This window comes from Megalops cyprinoides, chromosome 14 (assembly GCF_013368585.1).
Source record: "Megalops cyprinoides isolate fMegCyp1 chromosome 14, fMegCyp1.pri, whole genome shotgun sequence".
In the NCBI taxonomy this organism is placed as follows: domain Eukaryota; kingdom Metazoa; phylum Chordata; class Actinopteri; order Elopiformes; family Megalopidae; genus Megalops; species Megalops cyprinoides.
Genome location: NC_050596.1, coordinates 32,785,208 through 32,806,826, shown reverse-complemented (window position 1 = coordinate 32,806,826; position 21,619 = coordinate 32,785,208). Strand labels below are relative to the sequence as shown.

Here is a 21,619-nt window from a genome sequence, read left to right as displayed (position 1 = left end):
GCGTGAATAATGGTTCCCGCGGAAATCCTGCAGGGGGCACAAATAAGCCGTCGCGTTTGCGCCTGTGGAGCAGGGGAACTATTTTCATGCTACGCGTTGAGAGCGTGAGTCATGCTTCCTCCTGTGGGCAGGGGCACTAGACCCTCCCTCTTCACAATCAGCGTGTTACAGACAACCACCACATTACGATGCCCAGGATGCAACTCAAGGAAGAGTACTACACCCAGGCTAAGACAGCAGATCCCGGAGACAGGCCCTCTGAAGCGTGACTCAGCTTGGTGTGGAGTCAGCGTGATCACGAGCCGGCTTAATCTCGCCAGGCACATGTGGCACAAACGATTCTGTGATAAGCCCCCGGGAGTCATGCGTCAGCAAGGGACAGGTGTGCCCATTCCCAAAGCCTCGTTATTACTTTTCTTAAGATGAGAAAGAATGAACAGACGCGGGATGATGGCCGAATTCATCTGCCAAGGCCGATAATCGCCGTTAGCATCGGAGAAACGCAGGGGGTTTCAATCCGCCCCAAAAACATATAAATGAATAAAAAAAAAATCATCTACTGTAGCCATAATTCAAAATCATTTAGGAAATAGAACCCCCTCCCAGACCTCCTTTCAATGCATTTTAAGCAGATAAGCTGCCCACACTGTCGTATTTCTGGAGCACGGCTTGTCAGAGAGCAGTGAGGAAGCTGTAAAGCAGTGATCACCGCACAGCTGAAAAAGCTTTATTGGTTCTTTCAGCGCCGGTTTAATCCTCAGAAGGAAGCGGAAACAATGTCTCGGTACACTGTGCACACACTGAACAAAAAGTAGAGACACAACAACAGTGCACTTGACCTTAATGTGGGGTTCATGTAATACTGGGCGGTAGATAGCCACAGCTCTATGGAGGAACATCTTTATGGTGTCATCAGTCACCTTAACAGGGGCCTGTGTGTGGGTTTGCATACGTGTGTGCATATGTACTATATGCATGTGTGAATACTATATAAACAGTGTGTGCATGTCTGTGTGAATGCAGCATGTCAGAGTGCCTGTGTGTATGTGTGAGTGTGTGGTGTGCACACATGTGTGTTTATGTGTGCATGCGTGTGTCTCAAATGTGTGTGTCTGTTTAATGCATGGGTGTATGTAACATAGTATATCACCGTGTCTGTGTGTGTGTGTTTAATGCATGGGTGTATGTAACATAGTACATCACCGTGTCTGTGTGTGTGTGTGTATGTGTGTGTGTGTGAGAATGTGTGTGTATGTGTGTGTATGTGTGTGTGTGTGTGTGTGTGTGTGTGTTCAATATGTGAGTGCATTATTATGTCTGTGTCGGTATGTGTGTGTTTAACATGTGAGTGCATTGCCTTGTCTGTGCAGGTGTGTGTGTAATGTGTGTGTGCATGACCATGTCTGTGTGTGTGTGTGTGTGTGGAGCACCTCTCTCACCATGCTGGAGGAGCTGGCCTCCTCCTTCTTGGACACAGCTGCCTGGTACATGGCCAGCCTTTCCTTCAGTGGGACCGTCTCCGGCTCCGGGTCCTCCACAGGAGCTCTGCTCCTCCGGCTCTCCGCTTCGTCAGGAAGCCCTGTGCTGCCTGCAGCTGGGGGCACAGCAACCATCAGTGAGCCAATCACACACCAGCACACTGCAGCGGGGACAGCAACGAGCCAATCACACGCACAGAACAGAAAGCAGCACTTCCACACTGACAGGACAGCAACGCGCCAATCACACACCAGCACACTGCAGCGGGGACAGCAACGAGCCAATCACACGCCAGCACACTGCAGCGGGGACAGCAACGAGCCAATCACACGCACAGAAAGCAGCACTTCCACACTGACAGGACAGCGATGAGGCTTCCCTCCGTATGACACCGCACTTACGTGAGCTTACTTCTGGTGTGGAGTCATTACTGCTGAGGTGATTAAAAGCGGTCATGAAAACTGTGAACTCTCAATTTGCAACAATGGCTCCCTTTGGCTGAATGATATCTCTGCAATATCCATTATTCATATATTTGTAAAATTCAGCTGCCAGATTTCCACACTTAACAATGATTTTCTCAAACTCATAAAACAAATACAAACTAAAAATGAAATGAAGGGAGAAATAATTTATAAACCACTGTAGAATAAAAAGAGATTATGAAGGAGAAAAAAAACAATAAAGCAGTAGGTGCTGATGTTTAAAATTAAAATAGGGTAATTTTTATATATAGCCAAGTGCCTTACAAGGAATTCATATTCTTAGAACCAGACAGAAGCAGAGGTTAGCATCATATCGCATGTGATCGAGAGGGCATTGCGCAGAGGTTGTGGGCACCCATTTATACTGGCAGCTGAAGGGTTTGCTGCTGTTTTTTAAACATTGTCTACATGCTTTAAATCTAAGTATGACACCAGCAACAAAGTCTGTTAATCTCTCCTGTCATCCAAAGCACTGCATGGCACCTCATCATTGCAGAGAGTGAGGTCATTCTCCAGCCACTTACATTCTATATATAGCCTGCAAAGAGGGAATTTATGGGCGGTGTTGTCATGTAGTCCAAAAGGCACACTCATGAATTAACAATGACCACACTTACGCGGCGCATCACTGAGGTCTATAAAGGCTGCTCCTGTGAATATCCAGTCAAAAAGGAGGGCATTTAGAGTCACACGTCTCTTTTCTATGAAATGTCATTAAGTCCCAGAAACAATGGCACCTCTAGTTGCTCACTACTTTTAACATGAAACCAAAACGTTGGTGGAGTGTTGCTTTTTGATTAGAACGACATTACGCTCATAGCATGGAAAAGAGGCGGGGAAGACACATATCCATCAGTTTGTCATTAAAGAAGCATCAGCTGTGCGCATTGTATTTGTTTAGTACTAACACAAAACTCAAAAAACCCAGTTCATTTTCTGAAAAACAATCTAAATGGCCCTGATAATATAACACCTACACTGCAGTGACACTGTAGTATGGCATCTTTAAACCAGGTTGTAAAGGTGTCACATGAAATACGATGATATTTGATATCACTGCATTGCGGCTGCTTTTCTTTTTAGGGAAACGTGGCTCATACTTATGTTTGAGAACACTGCCAATCTTATTTTCGTGAATCAAAATTAACATGTAATAAATGCACATTAATATTCTCTCTGCAAGTCTCTGAAGATTGCAGGCTCATTGTCTCATTTTATTTTACTTATTTTCAAATTACTTTTGTAGCAAACGGCTCATTTCGCCAGATGAACATTGCATTTGGGTATTTCTGTTGTGCATTTCTGAATCATAAAAAGCATAAAGACCTGATGAATTCCACTCTTGAGGACAGGATTTAGTCAAGTCTTCAGTTTTATAATTATATCTAAATTAGAAGCAATGTAGAATTGTTCTAAATGGTAATTAAAGTGTTGGGGAAAATGGCTTGGGGGGCTTGTCGCACAGGAGCAGAAAATCTCTCTATATTTCCAAATAGATCATATGTAAATAATATGTTTGCAGTTTTATAACAGAGCCTTTAGGGAGGAATGCAAAGTCTACCATATATTGTTAAAACAAATGTTGAAGCACTGAACCAAAACACAGGATTCTGGTCTCTGGAAACATTCTGGGTGTTGTGCTGTGAAGTGAAATTTGGCACTGACATTAGACCAATCTGACTTTAATGTATTTAAACTGTTTTTAAATGAGGCTTTGATTCTATAGAAATCTGCAGTACTTTGAATCTATAGGATCATAGTCACCTGTGTGACACAATCAACGGTGAATATTAATTATCAATTATAATTAAATAGTACATAATTATCTTTCTGTTTAACTGACATGCTGTATGAAATCTCATCACTGTTAATCAAATTAAAAGTATAACATTTACAGTAGATAAATTAATATCTGTCTTAAGCAGCCAGAGTGAAAAATGCTGTATCGAGGTTGGGTGAATTAGCTGATAATTACCTCACATGATGTATGATTTAGTTATGAACAGTAATGAACAGTAAAATACAGGTTTATTCATACTGCAGTGGATGACTACATCATCCGTACAGTAAGTGCACAAAGAAATAGTAAATCAGACCAAACTTTCTAGATGTACATTTGTTATCAGGGAGTACAGCAACTTTTTACGAACACAGCTATACCAATTAAATTGCATCTACTGAGCTGTGAATACTATTTACACCAAAATCACTGCAATTACTGGAGCTAATGAATCTGACAGTGCGGGAATGGGGGGGGACTGATTAATGACATGTCAGAGCTGTGGGTAAAAAGGGGGGGGGGGGGGGGCGTCACATCTGCGCACCACGGCTCACCGCTGACCCCGGAACATTCCGGAACACTCCTGCCATCGTTCCCGCTGCATTCCGGCAGAGTGTCGAAAAAAGGGACAAAAACAAGGTCTCCGCGCGGATGTGTCATAAAATCACATGCCGTCTGACAGGGGCTCGGCTCTCGCATGCCGTGTGGTGACACGAATGTCCCCCCCAACCGCCAATTTTAGCCGCTCAGCTATGGCGGGTATGTCGGTGTAAACCTATCACTCCAGTGGAGAGGGCATGAGTGACCAGCACAGCAAGCTCCAAAAATAAGCGCAGTTCTGTCCCCTCCAACGTTTCAAAAACGGAGATGTGTTCCATACCTGAAGTAGCGCAAATTTACACACACCCTAAAACAGGAAAATGAGGGACGGAGGATTTATTTGACAGGATGTGTGTGTGTGTGTCTGGGTGGGTGAAGGCTGCTGGTGTGTGTGTGTGTGTGACTGTGTGTTGGGGCGAGGTGGGGGGGGGGGGGGTCTTTGTCTCAGAGGCCAGACGTTACGTGGCCAAAAAACGTACAATTCCTGGCCTCCGTGTGATGCTCTGGAGCGAGCCAAGCAGTTGCGTAAGAGGAGAGTGAAGTTCATAAGGTGCCAACGGCTGCCTGACAGATAAATCAACCTTATTTTAACCCTCTGTCCATGGAGTCAGATTTCTCAGGAAGGGGAACTTCCCCCCAGTTACCAAAAAAAAAAAAAAGATTTACCAGAAAGCTCTCTGACAAAAAACGCGGGCCATCGATAAAAATACCTCGTCCTTGTCTGGCTTGCAGGGAGTGCAGTTTAAGCTTGTGTGGTCTGTGTGGAGTATTGTTCTTTTCTCGCTGCCAGATAACGCAGGCCTTCAAGAGAATGGGTCCCCATCACTTTACACTAATCACCTTTGCTGGGTACACTTACAGGAAAGCTATTCGGAGTCTCCTCAGTGATGTGTTTACAATAACATCTGAGCAGGAATTCAGGCCCTGTGTCTTTTCGGAAAGGGACTCATTGTACAGTTAATTTCTGACTACTGGAGCAGAAAGCCTTTGAGTAGTCTCTGATGAATGATGACATTACGGGCCGTGATTACAGCGGCAGAGGGTGGATTCACCCTCAGCGTGCCAAGCTCAGCGGCCATATCAGCCCAAGCCGCGGTCTGTCACCCCGGAATCACCGGTATCCGTGGTTACGGGATGAGCGATGGAACCTGACAGCAGTGAGCTGCAGAAAGCGAAACAGCCTGAGCGTTGTTTCAGACCGGGAGAAAAGTGCACATCACCACAGGCAACAGAGGGCAGTGACCCGGCAAGAGCGTCCAATCAGAGACGGAACTGAGGGATAAGTCACTGCGATAGTCTAATATTCTTATCTAATAATCTAAACTAATAGTGGAATCCTGGACAAGAGCAATGCGATGAGTGGCTGTGGTTTTGTGCAAATGCCGGTGACCTCTGCAACAATGCGCAAGTGGTTTCTCAAAGAGGAAATAAAAATATGAGTCATTAAGCACTATAACTAAGGTGCTTCCTGGTTGCTGATGGTATTCTTTGGGAAGAGGCATGGCAGAGAGGTTAAGGAGTTGGACTTGTGAAGGTAAAAGGTTCAATTCACAGGCAGGAACTACTGAACCCTTGAGCATCCTGCTTAACCTGCTCCAGGGACCTGCATCCAGCTCCATTAAATAATGGCAGTAACAGAAACTGTGAGGGCTTGATATGTAGATTCAGTTCAACTCTGTGAGCTGTAAACTACTCTTGTTCAGGGCAAATGCAAAGCAAATATGTAATATGATGGTATGAAAATCACCAGCGATAAATACAAAATCAGTTCCAAGAACACATTGTGCAATGCCTTGAACTGCAGATCTGGTTACACTCTTAATAAAAAGAGCTGCCGATTCAAACAAGATGGCAAATCGCTATTCAATGTAATCTGCAAAAGCAAGGTCTTCAAAATGCTAAGCAAATACATCACAACTGGTCTCATCTTTGGATCAAAACTGTATGGATCTATGTAAAAATAAAATGTTGGAATCAAATCAAAGCAATTTGAAGAGGTATCAGAATAACAATAAGAGAACAGAAAGAGAGGTATTGACAGAAACAACAGAGTTTACCAGTTATGCTTCTGTGTGGCTGCTAAATTTTTCAATTGAAAACATTGAGTTTCTGTCTCAGTAGAACTGCCAAAGTGACCGTTAGTGGCAAACCAGGGAAGACTTTCCTAAAATGAGCAGTGCGGAGGTTCTGACAGGCCATGGTACTTACCAAATCTCTTCTGCTTCACCGCGCTGTTGTTCCGGAGATAGAATCCCACAAGATAGCCTTAAAGTCCCTAGCCTGCAGGGCTTGTTCCTGCCCAGCAGAACAGAATCACCCCCTCTGTGTTGGAGACCAGCTCCAGCACTGCGAACATTCACCTCTGTGCCCCAAGTAGACGGGGACAGCTGATTTTATTTTAGACCCCCCTTGTAAAAATATGGCCCTCTGGGTCTTTTTTTAGAAGGTGAGGCCTACGTGTCCCTAACGTCAAGCCTCAGAAATTTACTTGCGGAAACTTCCTGTTAGAGCTGGAAGTTCCCCCCACCCCAGACAACGCCCCACCTCCCACCCCCTCCCTAATTAAATATGATCTTTTCGTTTTCGTCATCAGAGAAATCGCAACGTGTTCTGTGACTCCTCGGTACTGGGGACGATAAAGGGCTTTCATGACCTTAAAAACCATGCAAACCTACACCAGTATTTAGAGCTGTTTCAAAACAGCACATCAACTATAAAGAGGATCATTACAGTGGCTGCATGGGGGTCCTCAGACATGTCCTTTCGGTCCCGCAGCGTTACGCAGGATGCAGAAGTTGAAGGGAGGTGAAATTGGACGCGTGAGTGATGAGCAGGGAAGCGTTCTCCGCTTTCGTGCGGTGGAGTCTGTACATCGGGTTCGAGGCAGCACACCGAGGGGATGCAGACTGAGAGGGGGGGCCACCTGAGGCCTGGGGATCTCGTGTCCGACCCCCCCCCCTCGTCCCGGCCAGGATGGCGATGGCGCCAGACTGATAGCAGTATCCTCTGAGCTGCGAGCCACACGAGGAACGCAGACATGGGGGGGGGAGAGGCGTAGCAGCAACACTGTCTGCCACAGGCGTAATCCACACCGCACGCACGCCTGTGTGTTGGTGTGCCACCTGGCCTTGCGAATGATCACACTGCAGGCCGCCACTGCTGTTCTTGCGCACAAACTGATTAAGAAAGTGCAGTGGCATCACGGTAGACACTGCATGCGACAGGGAAATGGAATGACAGTGGGAGAGTGACCTTCACAGGCATCTTAAATGCTTTATTAGGTGGCCTAACGGCATTCACAGCATCATCTTACCCAGTTACTACCATGTAAATGTGTTATGACCTAAGCTATAACATCGGCACATTTTTATCATTTTTAACGGCCATGAAAGTATTTTTAGAACGTGGACTTCACTTGCAAAACCAGAGCGCACGCATCTATATATAATCATTGACGTATGATTCTCGAAGTTATCATGAAACTTTAAGTCGCTTCCCTAACTGTATTCTGCCCGGTTGTGCTTTGAGCCGGTCCTGTCTGATCCTCCACAGAGGTGATTTATGTAGAGCAGAGGAGAGGGAGCGGTTTCAGAAAGATCCGTCTGTAATCCTGAAGCTCGGCACACCGCTCTGCGGGCGGGAGATGAGGCGAGAGGAGAGGTTACACGCTACTGAGCTCATGCTACTGAGCTCACGCTACTGAGCTCACGCTACTGACCACACGCTACTGAGCTCATGCTACTGAGCTCACGCTACTGACCACACGCTACTGAGCTCATGCTACTGAGCTCATACTACTGAGCTCACGCTACTGAGCTCACACTACTGACCACACGCTACTGAACTCACGCTACTGAGCTCACGCTACTGAGCTCACGCTACTGAGCTCACGCTACTGAGCTCACACCACTGAGCTCACACCACTGATCACACGCTACTGACCACACGCTACTGAGCTCATGCTACTGAGCTCACACTACTGAGCTCACACTACTGAGCTCACACCACTGACCACACGCTACTGAGCTCATGCTACTGAGCTCACACTACTGAGCTCACATCACTGACCACACGCTACTGAGCTCATGCTACTGAGCTCACACTACTGAGCTCACACTACTGACCACACACTACTGACCACATGCTACTGACCACACGCTACTGAGCTCACGCTACTGAGCTCACACCACTGACCACACGCTACTGAGCTCACACTACTGAGCTCACACTACTGACCACACACTACTGACCACACGCTACTGACCACATGCTACTGAGTTCACGCTACTGAGCTCGCACCACTGACCACACGCTACTGAGCTCACACTACTGACCACACGCTACTGAACTCACGCTACTGAGCTCACACTACTGACCACATGCTACTGAACTCACGCTACTGAGCTCACACTACTGAGCTCACACTACTGAACTCACGCTACTGACCACACGCTACTGAGCTCATGCCACTGAGCTCACACTACTGAGCTCACACTACTGACCACACGCTACTGAGCTCACACTACTGACCACACGCTACTGAACTCACGCTACTGAGCACAATCTACTGAACTCACGCTACTGAGCACACGCCACTGAGCTCACACCACTGAGCTCATGCTACTGAGTTCACACCACTGAGCTCACACCACTGAGCTCATGCTACTGAGCTCACGCTACTGAGCTCACACTACTGAGCACACGCCACTGAGCTCACGCTACTCATCCCACACCACACAGCGTGGAAGGAGGCGGGGCCACACGCACAGGGAGACCAGTCCAGCTTCACGCAGTCTGGTGCATCGAGACGGGCTCGAGCAGTCTCCCGTATCTGGGTCACCCTGCGTCAGGGACAGAGAGCCGCGAGGAATTAGGTGGAAGAGACTCGGGGTCAGGGAAGGTCAGAGTGTCACTTACACCAGCGACTAAGATTACACACGAGGCTACTGTAAACTTACTCAACTGTAACGCCCAGGGCCTGAATGAATGACGGTCATCAAAACTGCAACTCTTCCAGAAACGTGAATACCATCCTATCTGAAGTCACGCCATGGATGCTCGCATAGAATTCACAGTTTTATTGAATTTATTATTACAAAACATATTTTGTGTATTGTTTAGCAGAGGCCCTAATCCAGGCCAATGTACCCGCTTACATTTTTATGCATCTGTATTTCATACTTCTTGGCTACGCTCCTAAAGCAGTTCAATATTTTTTCTGGAGCATTCCTCCTCCAACTGAAGCTGCATCCTCCAGATTATGCACAATTTATCACACAGCTGACATGGCCCAGTCACCAACAGTTAACAGCTGATTAGCTATTCATCACTGAATGCAAATCAGCCATACTAATAAAATATTCAGTCAAATGTATTGTTAGGAATATATTTTGTTACTGTAAATATTCTGTTTGTGTTCCAGATGAAACCCCCAAACGTGCATATGGATCAGAGCCAAAGCCTGAACATGGAACAGTAAAATCCACTGGCCCGAGCAGACCAAAGCTTTTGTTATCAAAATTTCTGAGAGGAGCTCGGTTGCTCTTGAAAATTGGTCAAATTTAGCGTTAAGCTTCTGTCAGGTCAAGCTTAAGGTTTGCATTTAGAGCCCAAAGAAATCCTTTCTCTAATCAGTCTTCAGATTGTCACCTCTGGCAAACCCTCATCATCTCATAATCAGCTATCTGCTGGGTTACATTTCTTTAAACTGCAAAGCCATCACAGTCTTAAACTCCCTATACACGGGGAGAGGTCTGAGGGTCTGGCTAAAGCAGGAACGCACCCTGGATGAATGGCAGCATTCGAAAGGTTAAGGGTGAATGTTCATGAGTGTCATTACTGTAAGAATCCAGCTGGAATGTAGTGTCTCCTGCAATATATTGGCTTGTCCCCGTTATGAGGAAGCTCTCTTTTTCAGTTGAGAATCGTCTGCTGTAAGTAATTTGGAAAAACTTACACCGCAAGAAATGTGCCAAGAAAAAACTAGTAACCGTAGCAACCGGTCCTAATGCATGACCATATTTTTGCCCTGTGTATATATCCCGACTCTCTCAGTTCACAGGATTGTCATACGAGCCAAACATCGCACTGAAGATCGGGATTTGTCCTCAGATCAGCAACTGATACCCTGTGTTACCGGGAGGGGCCTGTTCCCTGTCACTGAAGGCCTTTGGGTGGTACAGAGCCACCCAATGACAGGGGCCTAAATCACAAGGATCTACAGCTCCCAGGAGAGGCCGGGTTTAGACTCGTTTTTCAAGTACATTACAAATGACATCAGCACCTATTCCTATATCCTATGTTGATTTGGCCCGGGAAGCTAATGCAGGAGAAATGACATCCCTCTCAACTGAAATAGAAAGGCATACAGTTGTTCTGCTCTATGCAATTCCTGTAAAGACACACACGCACGCACACTCACCAAAATACAATTACAGAAGCACACAAAAACTGCTCATCTCATGACTAATGAGAACACAGGGATTTCGCAACAGGAACAGGAGACGCCGCAGCAGCTAATAACACGTGATTCTGCTGCCATGTAAACACCTGATAAGAGCTATGACAAAATATGCTCAGAGCCTAGAATGTGACTGGTGGTGTTGCTAGTGCCGAAAAAGTAAAAATAGCATGTTTATCTGGGATAATCTTCTCCGCCTGTGCTTCCTGTAAACAGAGACCTTTCACAGGCTCTCCTGAAGACATGACAACTTCTGCCAGCCATCACTGTCCTGTTTCTCGTCTTTTTTCTAACATCTTGAAGGGAGATTTTACAGTAAAACTCACCCGAGGACCATTTTCACAGTGCCGTGATTGGAAAACGTGCCAAACAAATTTTTGCAAAAGAAAGATTTTATTACGCGGCTAATTCATCTTCCCACAGATTGCAGCCCTAGTTAATTCATTTCCCTGACAGCAGATGCAAGACCTGCCTGACAGCCACATCTTTCAGCACTAATATCTCAGTTTTATTTCGGTACCTAGATGCCCCTGCCTGTCCCAGCCTCATTGTCTCCGGCAAAGACTGATTATCTACCTGTCGGACACCTGCATGCTCCTGATAATGCCCCCGGACTTTAAAGTGTAAGTCTTGGACGGGGAGATTAGCGCACTCCTCTAAACCCTGGCTTCAAAGATAAAGCCAGCTGGTGGTCTAACACCGCCTCCCGGGCCAGAAATCGGCAGCTTTACCGCCAGTGTTCCCACTTCTGAGGAATCTCCAGCACGGAGCTCACTCTCTGTGGGATGGGCGTGAACACTGCTGGCTCCTGCCCTAAATATGCTTATCGAGAAGGCCCTATGAAAAGCGTTTCCCATGAGTCTGTGCACACCGCACTGGGCCTTGCAGAAAGCACAGGGGGAAGCGAGGGGTGGGTAGAGGCAGGGCAGTGGATGAAGTTGTCACCTTTGTTTTAAGATCAGCAGATTTTTGAATTGAGACCTTGCTGGGGTTTCTTTTTGGATCCACACGCTGTAACAATTGAAACCATAATGCTGCAGTGTCAGCAAAACTTCAGCTTTTGACGTCATCTGAACCCTTAACTGCATGATGATTAGTGATTATGGTAAACGACAGCAAGTGACCGCATTCTGCATCGTTCAGAGAGACCTAGAAAATCTTCAGCAGTGTGGCGCTGCAGAGCCAGGATTCCATAAACCTGCGCAAGCCATCTTCGGGTCTCAGCAGTCAGACAACAGATGCTGGCTGGAATGTTAAATTAGATACACAGCAATAAATCACAGCTCAGGGGATGACACAAATAACATGTCAAACTGAATATCAATCTCAAATATAAGGAGAAGGGATTTTATTTTTTATTTTACTTTTTAAAGCATAAAGCATCGCTCATTCCACAGAGGTCTGCTGTAAACGGCAGCGCAGGACTCGGGGGCAGAGCCGGTACCGCCCAGACTGCCGGGAAACGCCGGCGAACGCGGCCGGCTGCGCTGTCTCAAAGCAGAAATGTGACAATCGGGAAACAAGAGCGAGCTCACGATCAAGCCGCGTGGGTGACGCGTGCCTCTTTATTTAACACGGCGGCTGCCTGCTACTCTACTCTCTTTTACTGCCCTCCAAGTTCGGTCGGAGGTCACTCAATGCTAACACTCCCAGATGTGTCATACTCCATCACTGACGCTTGTAATCACCGGGGGATTCATAATCTGCCGATCGGAATAACGAACGGATACGCACCTCTGTCTCGCTTCTGCGTTTAATTATCACCTCTTAACTGCGACGAAAATTATTCTTCCATGCAATGTTAGTTAACCAAACATACAGATTGTTCATGAAGACATACACAACAGTCACCACAAGTCTGACAGTAGACTGCATGAGGCTGATTTCAGCACTTCAATAATACCACTGACTGCAGAAATACACAGCGCTTTACCTTAGTTATCAGTTAACAGGTACATCCGTTCTGAGCTTAAAAAGTTACGAAATGCTTCTTGGAAATGATAACCATTAATCAATAAAAACAGTGGAAAAACAGGGTAAGTGTCCCACTGGCTGTATCAAGCACACAGGGTAAGTGTCCCACTGGCTGTATCAAGTACACAGCAGCCCTCAGGGGTTGGGCTGATTTCTGCGTATTTGGTGTGTTCAGGTTATTATGTTCAGAAGGTTATTTTCTGGGATTGTGTCCAGGCTTGGGGCTTTGACAGAGCGGTGGGAGAGGGGAGGCCTCTCTGTTCTGCAGGTCACAGGGTCAGATGTGTGCAGACAGCCAGGCAGGGGTCCATTCATCATGGTTCTGTCGTACACCATGAAGAGCGCAGCCTTCGCCTATGCAACCCTTTCTCCTGCCGCTGCAAGGGCAACATGATGGAAATACACCTCTGCACAAATAAAGATGCATTTCCATCCATTCACATACAGGGGCTGGGGATTTACAGAGCATCTGCCCAGGGAAAGGTACAACACACTCCATTTTCAGAGATTTTTGTTTTTTAAATAACAGTTTTGAGAGGCATGGATGAAACCACTTATTTAATTTAAACTAACTTAACTATTTAAACTAATTTAATATTTAACTTAAAATTTAGTTTTTACCTACAGGATAAGGAGTTCCATCATGCACGGACTATATGAAAATATGATATCGTTTGATATGATTAGAGGAGAGGAAAGACAGTGCATGCATATTCATCACCAAGGCATCAATATGGAAATCTGTTGTCATTCATTTTTAATCAAAAACTTGCCTCACCCAGAGTGAGCTGTTTTCCTGACACACTTTCATGGCAGAGTCACAGAAATAAGAGCTTATTTCCATTGGCCGCTCGGTAATCGCCAATGGAAACGAGCGGCAGAAAAAAAAGCTTTGCTTACCAACTCGCAACAACATGCCAAGCGTTTGTGCATCCTTTTCATGCGCACTGCTTGCGGCCAATCGCTCGAGCTCGCTTCAGTATCACAAGCTCCCGTTTCCTACCTCATTTTCAACTTCAAAGGGCACAAAGGACTCTTTACAGCGTGTCCATAGTTACCACTTATTATGTACATCTGACTAGTAATTCAGGGCAATTTCCTGTTTTCCCTGAGAAATCAATAAGCGTTTGACAATGAGCCTCAGGGGGAGAGTTTAACCTGACAAACCAATTCAGCATTCCCTAACTGGTTCATTACTGATTACTTAATGTTCTGTACGTCCAACCAAAGCCCAGGGTTTCACTTCCTTGTTCAGTGCGCTTGACCTGAGTGAGCGAGTGTTCATTACTCTTTGGTGTTTGGTGCCTTTGATAGCCAAGAGAAAGCCATAAGCAGACAGGAGAGGAGATGCGGGCTGTTCTTACACTGGTCCTGGCTCTGTGAGGAGAGCAGCTTCTCCCCAGATGAGTGCTCCTCTTTCCGCTCCATGTTCCCCTTGCTGGACTGGCCGATCTGCGACCTCCTCGGCTTGGGAGAGTGTGTGCTTCTCTCAGGTACTTCCTGGTACACACAGAGAGGGGGTGTGAGCAGTTATCAGAGGAACCAATCGCGGTCAGAGAGGACAGCTCCACCGGCTGTCCGCTCTGATGTGCAAGCTATTCCGTGATGGACGGACACAAATATGTCAAAAGTAGATGTCATCACACCTGTCTGCACAGACGGACATTCATCAATCACTGAAGAGAGGTCTGTCGGCTGAATAACAAGCATTGCATGACCTCACCGAAAAAGCAGCGATGTCCTTGACTAGAATGCTCCAACCAGACCTGCAGGGGAGAGCAACTGCAAAAGCTTTAAAGCCTGACTGAAAGGACACGTTGACTCCTATCAGTCTTGCTTTGGTGTCAGCCTGCTTCCTACCCAAATAAAACGTCTATGTAAAAGATTGTTTCCATGCCATATACCCCCTGGCGTATTTCAAAATGCAAATCATTCACAGTCTGATGAAACAGGCCATTTAATCATTAATGCGCTTCAGACAGCATCAGAAAAACGCATTGTTGTTGCACTGCGCGTGACACTTCGTCGTCGCCGTGGAGACCACGCTAACAGAGCGTTTACCTGCGCGGTCCCCGCTGCAAGCAGCGCAGACCTGAGGGGCAGCAGCGGCTGCAGTGTTTGCAAATCAGCCGCTGCAGGAGAGAGGCACACCTTTGTTTTGGCTTTCAGACTATTTGCAAATCAAATGTGCTCCCTGGGGCCGTTCCCCGACAGTCTCCCCGGGGGAGGGAGAGCCAAACAGAGCCGGGGAACGCAGCGGCACCAAAGCGCGTTAATCACCACCACACGCTCCAAACTCCTCATTTCAGCCGCGTTTGGGGGGGATTCCGCGCCCACAAAACACGTCCTCCATAAAAAGATGGAGAAAAAGAACAATAAAGAGACAAAAAAGCTCTTTTTGGGGGGGATAAGCTCCCTCTGGATCAAATTATTGTTTCCCAAAAGCCTGTTTGCCGTCGTTAAATCTACCTTAAAGGCGAGCTGAGATCTCCCCAGGCCATCGCCCGCTGTTTTCTTGAGAGTCCCTTTCAAGCACTTGCAAAAACTACAGGGCCCTTTGTTATTCAGACTTGTAGCTTAAGTCATCAGTGCTGCTTTGCTCTGTGAAGTTGAAAAACATAACTGATGTTCTGTTCATCCTTTTCATGTGACATATAAATGATTCAGGCATCTGTATGAATGGAGCAGTGCAAGGAGAGGAAGTGGTTTAGTAACAGAGGCTATGCCTCCAGAATCTGCCAGAGTTCCTGTCTCGCAGAGATACGCTCCTTTTTTGGGTCTGAGGTCATCATGTTTTTTGAGCATGGGGCCAAATTATTGCTTCTGAGACAAAGCAAATGCGAGATGATAAATGGAATGTGTTTTCTGCACAGCTACAATCCTCCAAAGAAAATAGCATGACTTGCAGCTACCTGAAAACATTGTTGCAATCACTTCACCACCATCATTAGAAAGTTTTCTGCCACACTGAATATAAAGTAGCTGGCAGTGTAAACACCTCCCAGGTTCAGCTTCCTTATGCTTCTGTCATTCCTGCCGTGACACAGAGGACTTTCTGCTCAGCATTAGGCTTTACAGGTCTCTCGACACACATAGTGTTAAATTAAATATCCGTGTCCTGAATAAAATATGAGATCGTGTCAGAAACAACATAGATTGTGCCTGAGCAGTACATTATTGCAAAGGTCTTATCATTAACATGGAGCTCAAATGCAAACATGCTAAAGCGGTCCAAATCAGTTAGCATAGTCTCCGTTAAACACCCCCATAGCTCAGCCCCACAATCAAGGGCTTGTAAATCACATGACCGGAAGTGCAGACGGACCCCCAGGCGCTGGAGTTCCTGATGCAAGTGAAGGCTGCCCTGTTGGGACGAGGGACGCGGCAGCCGATTTCACACCCCAACGCCTCCTAATCTGGGCCCAGATTGAGATGTGGGCCGAGGGCTGCCCCTGTGCGTCAGCCGCACTGATGGAAGGGAAAATCAGAGGAGATGGATTTGTGTGAGGGGCTCTATCTTCCCCTGGCAGCCTGGCAAGCGTTGATGGGGAAAGGAGGCTTGTGTGGAACTCTCAGCGTGGAGGAATTCTTCCGCTCCCATTGCAGGCCTCCCTTTCTCTCTCAGTCTCCCTTTCTCTCTCTCCCTCCCTCTCTCCCTGTCAGTCTCCCTTTCTCTCTCCCTCTTTCTCAATCTCTCTCTCCCTCTCTCTCTCCCCCTCTCTCTCCCTCCCTCCCTCCCTCTCTCTCTCTCTCCCTCCCTCTCCCTCTCTCTCTCTCCCTCTCCCTCTCTCTCTCCCTCTCTCTCTCTCTCTCTCTCTCTCTCTCTCCCTCCCTCTCTCTCTCTCTCTCCCTCTCCCTCTCTCTCTCTCTCTCTCTCCCTCTCTCTGTCACCTCCGGATCGATCTGTGCAGTGAGCGCTCCCGCTGCTGCCTCCCTGATTGAGGTGCATTTCCTGTTGTGATCGCTGCCACCCTTATTACCCCCCTGGCGTAAGCGCTAAGTGGACGGTATTAAAATTCAACAGGATGGCCTGGGGCAGCAGCTGAACACAGCGGCGGCGGACTTACAAAAGCCATTACGCACAGCTCTGGAGTTTAGGGAACGCTCATGCTGCATGTCCAGGATTTCACTGAGAAAATGCAGACCAGTAAGACATTGTCATTAAAATAGTTCTTCTATTGGTTAATACTAGCTTAGAGACACACTCTCAATTTAATTACAGCAACTGCATTTCCCACACCGTAATCAGCAGGGAAAAGATGCCTATCATTGATTGGATTGCCATTACATTAATAAGGAAAGGCTTGACTGATAATGATGTGTTTCGCTGATATTAGTCCCCATGTTCACGTTACTGTGTGCTTTTGGTTCCATTCCCTGCATCCAGTCCACATGGCCAGGCTCCTGCACTGATCTCATTCCCTGGCCTTGAGGCTCGGTCTCCTCTTCCTCTCTGAGTCACAGAGTGGAAAATATGAGCTCCACTTTCAGAGAAAGCAGCATTTAAAGGCAAAAAAAAGGGAAACCGGGTTTGGCTTTGCAAATGCTGGGAACATTCCAGAAAAGTAAAGCAAACACGTCTCCGCCAGGCGTGACGCTGGCTTTGCCACACACTCTGTTGAGATGCAGCTGTGTTCCCGTAGCTCTGTGTAGCACATGCAGTCATCAGAGCTGCACACCGCTTCAGTACAATGTACCACGTCGCGCCTAAATCTACGCATACTTGCATCAAGTGTGTCACCACAAAATGGTCTCCTGCCACTTGAGAAAACACAAATGGATTGTGGAACGACCTACAGGTGTTTCAAACTCTCGTGTGTCACAATCAGCCCGACTGAGATCCCATTTCACGTGGAGAGATACAGAACTAGAGAGAGTCCCCCCTGAGATTGAGATGAACTGGTGTAGTTGTCTGTAGTATCTCCAGTCTGTGAGGGTAATTAGGTGGTTAGTCCAGTCCAGCTGAGAGCCATTACCAGAACTGATGTATCATAAATAACTGACTGCCTTATCAAATGTCATACACAATTACCCATGATGATTAGTGTATTTGACAGTTTCTCTCATAGTCCAACGGGTGTGTGTAGCGACATTTGAACAAAATATTAGACAAGGAATCAATGACTGACTTGTTATTGTATTTTTAAAGTATTGAGACAGCCCACAAATATCAAGTCCTCTTTCTGTTGTGTACATCGGTATTGTGAAAAATGAACTCTAGCCTTGTCCCAGATTTCACAGTACAGTAATATAGTGGCCTTGGTTTGCTTGACCGCCAAGTATGTGGGACAGATGGTGCAGTGTGCTTGAAGGTACCAGGATGTCATACTACTACAATCACCAAAAAAAGAAGGCTACATTCTCTCCAGATACTGTGTCACATTTCATATCCCAGCATTCACTGCAAAATAAAAGAGTCTGAACTTAAGGTGAAGTTCAAATGGTGGATAATTTGAACATGTAGGCAAAAAAAAAAAGCATCTAGGTAGCAAACAACCTTTAGTGGAATCGAATATCACGTTTTCAACTGGTATCGCTCTCACAAGCATTACTGATGTACTGTTCACTGCGGAAGTGAAATGCTGGTTATAGTATTTATTGTGAGAATAAAATACATAGCTAGGCAGCCTGTCTAATGTAACTGTAATGTAGCTGCTAATGTAGCTAAAAATTCTTTTCTTGATGCATACTATGTACTTGCGTACTATTTGATATGTACTATAAGATTTAATAGAGAGTGCTTGCAGCACAGTATACAGTGTACACATGTATACAGATGCCTTTGTACCATGTTTGACACAGCCTCTATCTCTGCTCACAAAGCTGTGGTTCTCAGCACCTCACAGACGAACACACCTTTGTGACATCACAAAAAAAAAGCAAGACACCAGTGAAGCACGTACCTTTTTGATGTGGCTGCATTTATCTCAGTGTATTCTGGAAACGTTGTAATCGTGGAGCTTATTAACAGCGCTGACCAGGAACAGGTGGTTGAACCAGAGACCACATGACGGACGCCCAAGGCTTCTCGACGTCATGGGCGTGGTGACCTTGCCTGCGGGCCGGGCGTTCAGTCCAGCTCCCCTACCTGCATCTGTCTGTCACCCCCCCCCCGGAGCTGACACGCACTGCATGCAAATTATGGCCCAGTCTCTCACATCAGACATTACGCTCCTGTTCCCCGCGTGCGGCCAAGTCTGTTTCTGTGTGGGGAGGTAACGCTGCTGGATGTGTTCTTGCAAATCGTATTTTTAAACGGTACCTTGTGCACCAGCTGAAGCCGTTTCCTTGTTGAGTTTCCAGTGGATTGACCAGCGGTTCAGGGACTGTTTGTTTTAGTGAGAGCAAAGCCCGGAGGCCTTCGCTGCAGGCCGGTCTTCCTGTGTGTACACTGCAGGAGTGTGGAACACAGGGACCTTGGCGTTAGTGTAGCCGAGCCGATGTTAATGCTTAACCAACAGTACATATCAGAGGGTCCATTAGACCAGCAGGTGTTGGGGAAGCACCTCTTCTGTGCGGAACAGAAACCACCATGCCCATCAGTAATTTATGGTCTGGTTGATTTTCATTATGTGTTCACCATACAGGTCCGGGGTGGAGGAAAACTGCTATTCCCCTAACGAAGAAATGGCCCAATTCCCACTATTTGCTGCCTTGGCTCCAACCACTTGCCGTTGTACTTGTGTGGGCCGTGATATTGGGTGCCTATCATTACGTCTGTGCCTAGCTAGTTAGCAAGCCACGCTAAGCTATCTGCTTGTTAGTGGTGCAGCATTGATGCACTTCACTGATATTGCACCCAGGGGTGGCATTGAGACTCTGGAGGTGGTATAACTCCTGTCAGACGAGACAGCATCAGTGGTTTACGATCTGTATGGTCATTAGCTAGATTTCAAACGTCTTTCATCACACCACATAAACGTGAAGCATTTTGCATAAAGCCTTTATATGGTAAGGCGTATTGTAATTCTTTAAATTACACCAGAAACAACCCACAAAAATGTTTAAAATGATCCTAATTTCTGCCATTTTCCTTTGAACTGCAGTAAGACTACAAGAAAGCCTGAAAGGCTGAGACTCATATTACAAAGAGAAATTACATTACACGGTGTAAATGGTTCCTTTGTGGTACAAGATGAACCCTATGGTACTTATAGCCAGGATGACAGACTGCTTGTGGTTGGAGAAACACTGTAAAAACCACAGAGCAAGGTTTATACAGAACGCAAAACATTAATGATTTTCTGCTTATTAATATTATAGAGAGAAAGACAATGTTAATGCTTGAATAAACTACAGAAGAAAAAATAATTACAAATCAAAATGTAGCATTACGAATGTGGTTTTATAGCCTAGGGCTACACTGATCATCTAATGGAACAGTCTTACATTAGATGGTCAAAAAATAATATAATAATAATTACTGTGTATGTGATGATTATTATTGGAATACATTATGTGTGTATTGGGGTCGCACCAGATCAAGTCAGCCTGGAAAATCTGAGGTTGGTATGACACAGTACAGTGAGAAAATGAGCGTCCTCTGCACCTGTGTTTGTGAGTGTCTACACATGTGCACACACACACACATACACACACATATACACACATACATGCGCGCGCACACACACACACACATATACACACATACATGCGCGCACACACACACACACATATACACACATACATGCGCGCACACACACACACACACACACATATGTATATATATATATATATATATATATATATATATATATATATATATGACTGAGAAATCATCAACAACACTAGCAGCGTAAATAGTCGTAAATTTCTGAAATAGTCTGTAAATAGAATGTGAAAATATGAAGACTGCTGTTGCAGCCTGTGTTAAACAATGTGATAACACCCAAACTGACCCAATGCATTCACAGCATTTCAACACTTAACACCACACAATGACATTATTCTCGAAATTAATCAACACGTTAGCTAGCAAGCTAGTCATATCATTTCACTCGATAATATCATTTTGGCTATATACTACTCATTGTTGGCATTGTCAGTCATTAAATTAGATAGAATAGCTATAGTTGCTAGCCACATAGTAGATGTAGGTGCAAAATGCAGTTTCATTTTGTATACCAACCTAAAATCTTGTGCATTGTTACGTAGGATTGTTCAAGAACAGGCAAGGATTTACAGCATTTATAAATCAAGTACAAAACACTGTTAGTTTTACAGAACTGCATTAATGCTGTGAGGAGTCCTCTTGCATGCAGGCAAAAGTTAGTTTAATGCAAACTTTAGCATTTCTTGTTTATTTATAGAGGAGGGTGTTAGATGTGTGCCCTGCCATCAGAGATGCAAAGCCTGAGAGGGCTGCATAGCGGAACACTCCGCCCGAGTAACGTAGATCTCACATCTCCCCAGCTGCACGCACAGGCTTGAAGCTGCTACTATCAATTATGTAAAATGTAAAACAGCAACACTATACAGTATATCAGCAAAGCAGCTCATTAAGATTAAATCAAACATCATTGTTAAAGGATTTTTTAAAGTGTTGCTTTTTTTTTTAATCCTAACTTTAATAATTGATGTATCTGACATATCGTGAATTAGCCTGAGAGGAAATGAGTTCATATTCATCGAATGTGACAAACACGTTGCTGGAATCATGTGAATGTTGTTAACACAGTGCCTGTGGATGCAGGTCACACTGCTTCTGTGTTGTAGCTGCTAAAATGTGAGGTGTCACATAATGGGTTTTGTAGTTTCAACCTAATGATGGTCATTGCTGAAATTGCAGACATAAGCCAATCCAAATTACATCAAAACCTCCTTTGTGCCTGTCACTGTAAT

General features: G+C 45.7%; 1 protein-coding gene across 3 annotated transcripts in view; it reads right to left on the bottom strand.

Moving 5' to 3' along the window:
- Window positions 1-21,619, bottom strand: part of xirp2b (xin actin binding repeat containing 2b) — a 49,756-nt gene that overhangs the window by 16,106 nt on the left and 12,031 nt on the right. Inside the window, exons 1-3 of one of the 3 annotated variants that reach the window (XM_036545927.1) lie at window positions 18,682-18,783; window positions 14,143-14,278; window positions 1,440-1,594 (exon numbers count right to left, since the gene is read on the bottom strand). In XM_036545927.1, the coding sequence (XP_036401820.1) occupies window positions 1,440-1,594; window positions 14,143-14,206 (219 nt within the window). In that variant the 5' untranslated portion in view covers window positions 14,207-14,278; window positions 18,682-18,783. Of the gene's footprint in view, window positions 1-1,439; window positions 1,595-6,552; window positions 6,719-14,142; window positions 14,279-18,681; window positions 18,784-21,619 lie in introns of those variants that run through there. The other 2 variants (XM_036545926.1, XM_036545928.1) reach the window with 2 other exon arrangements.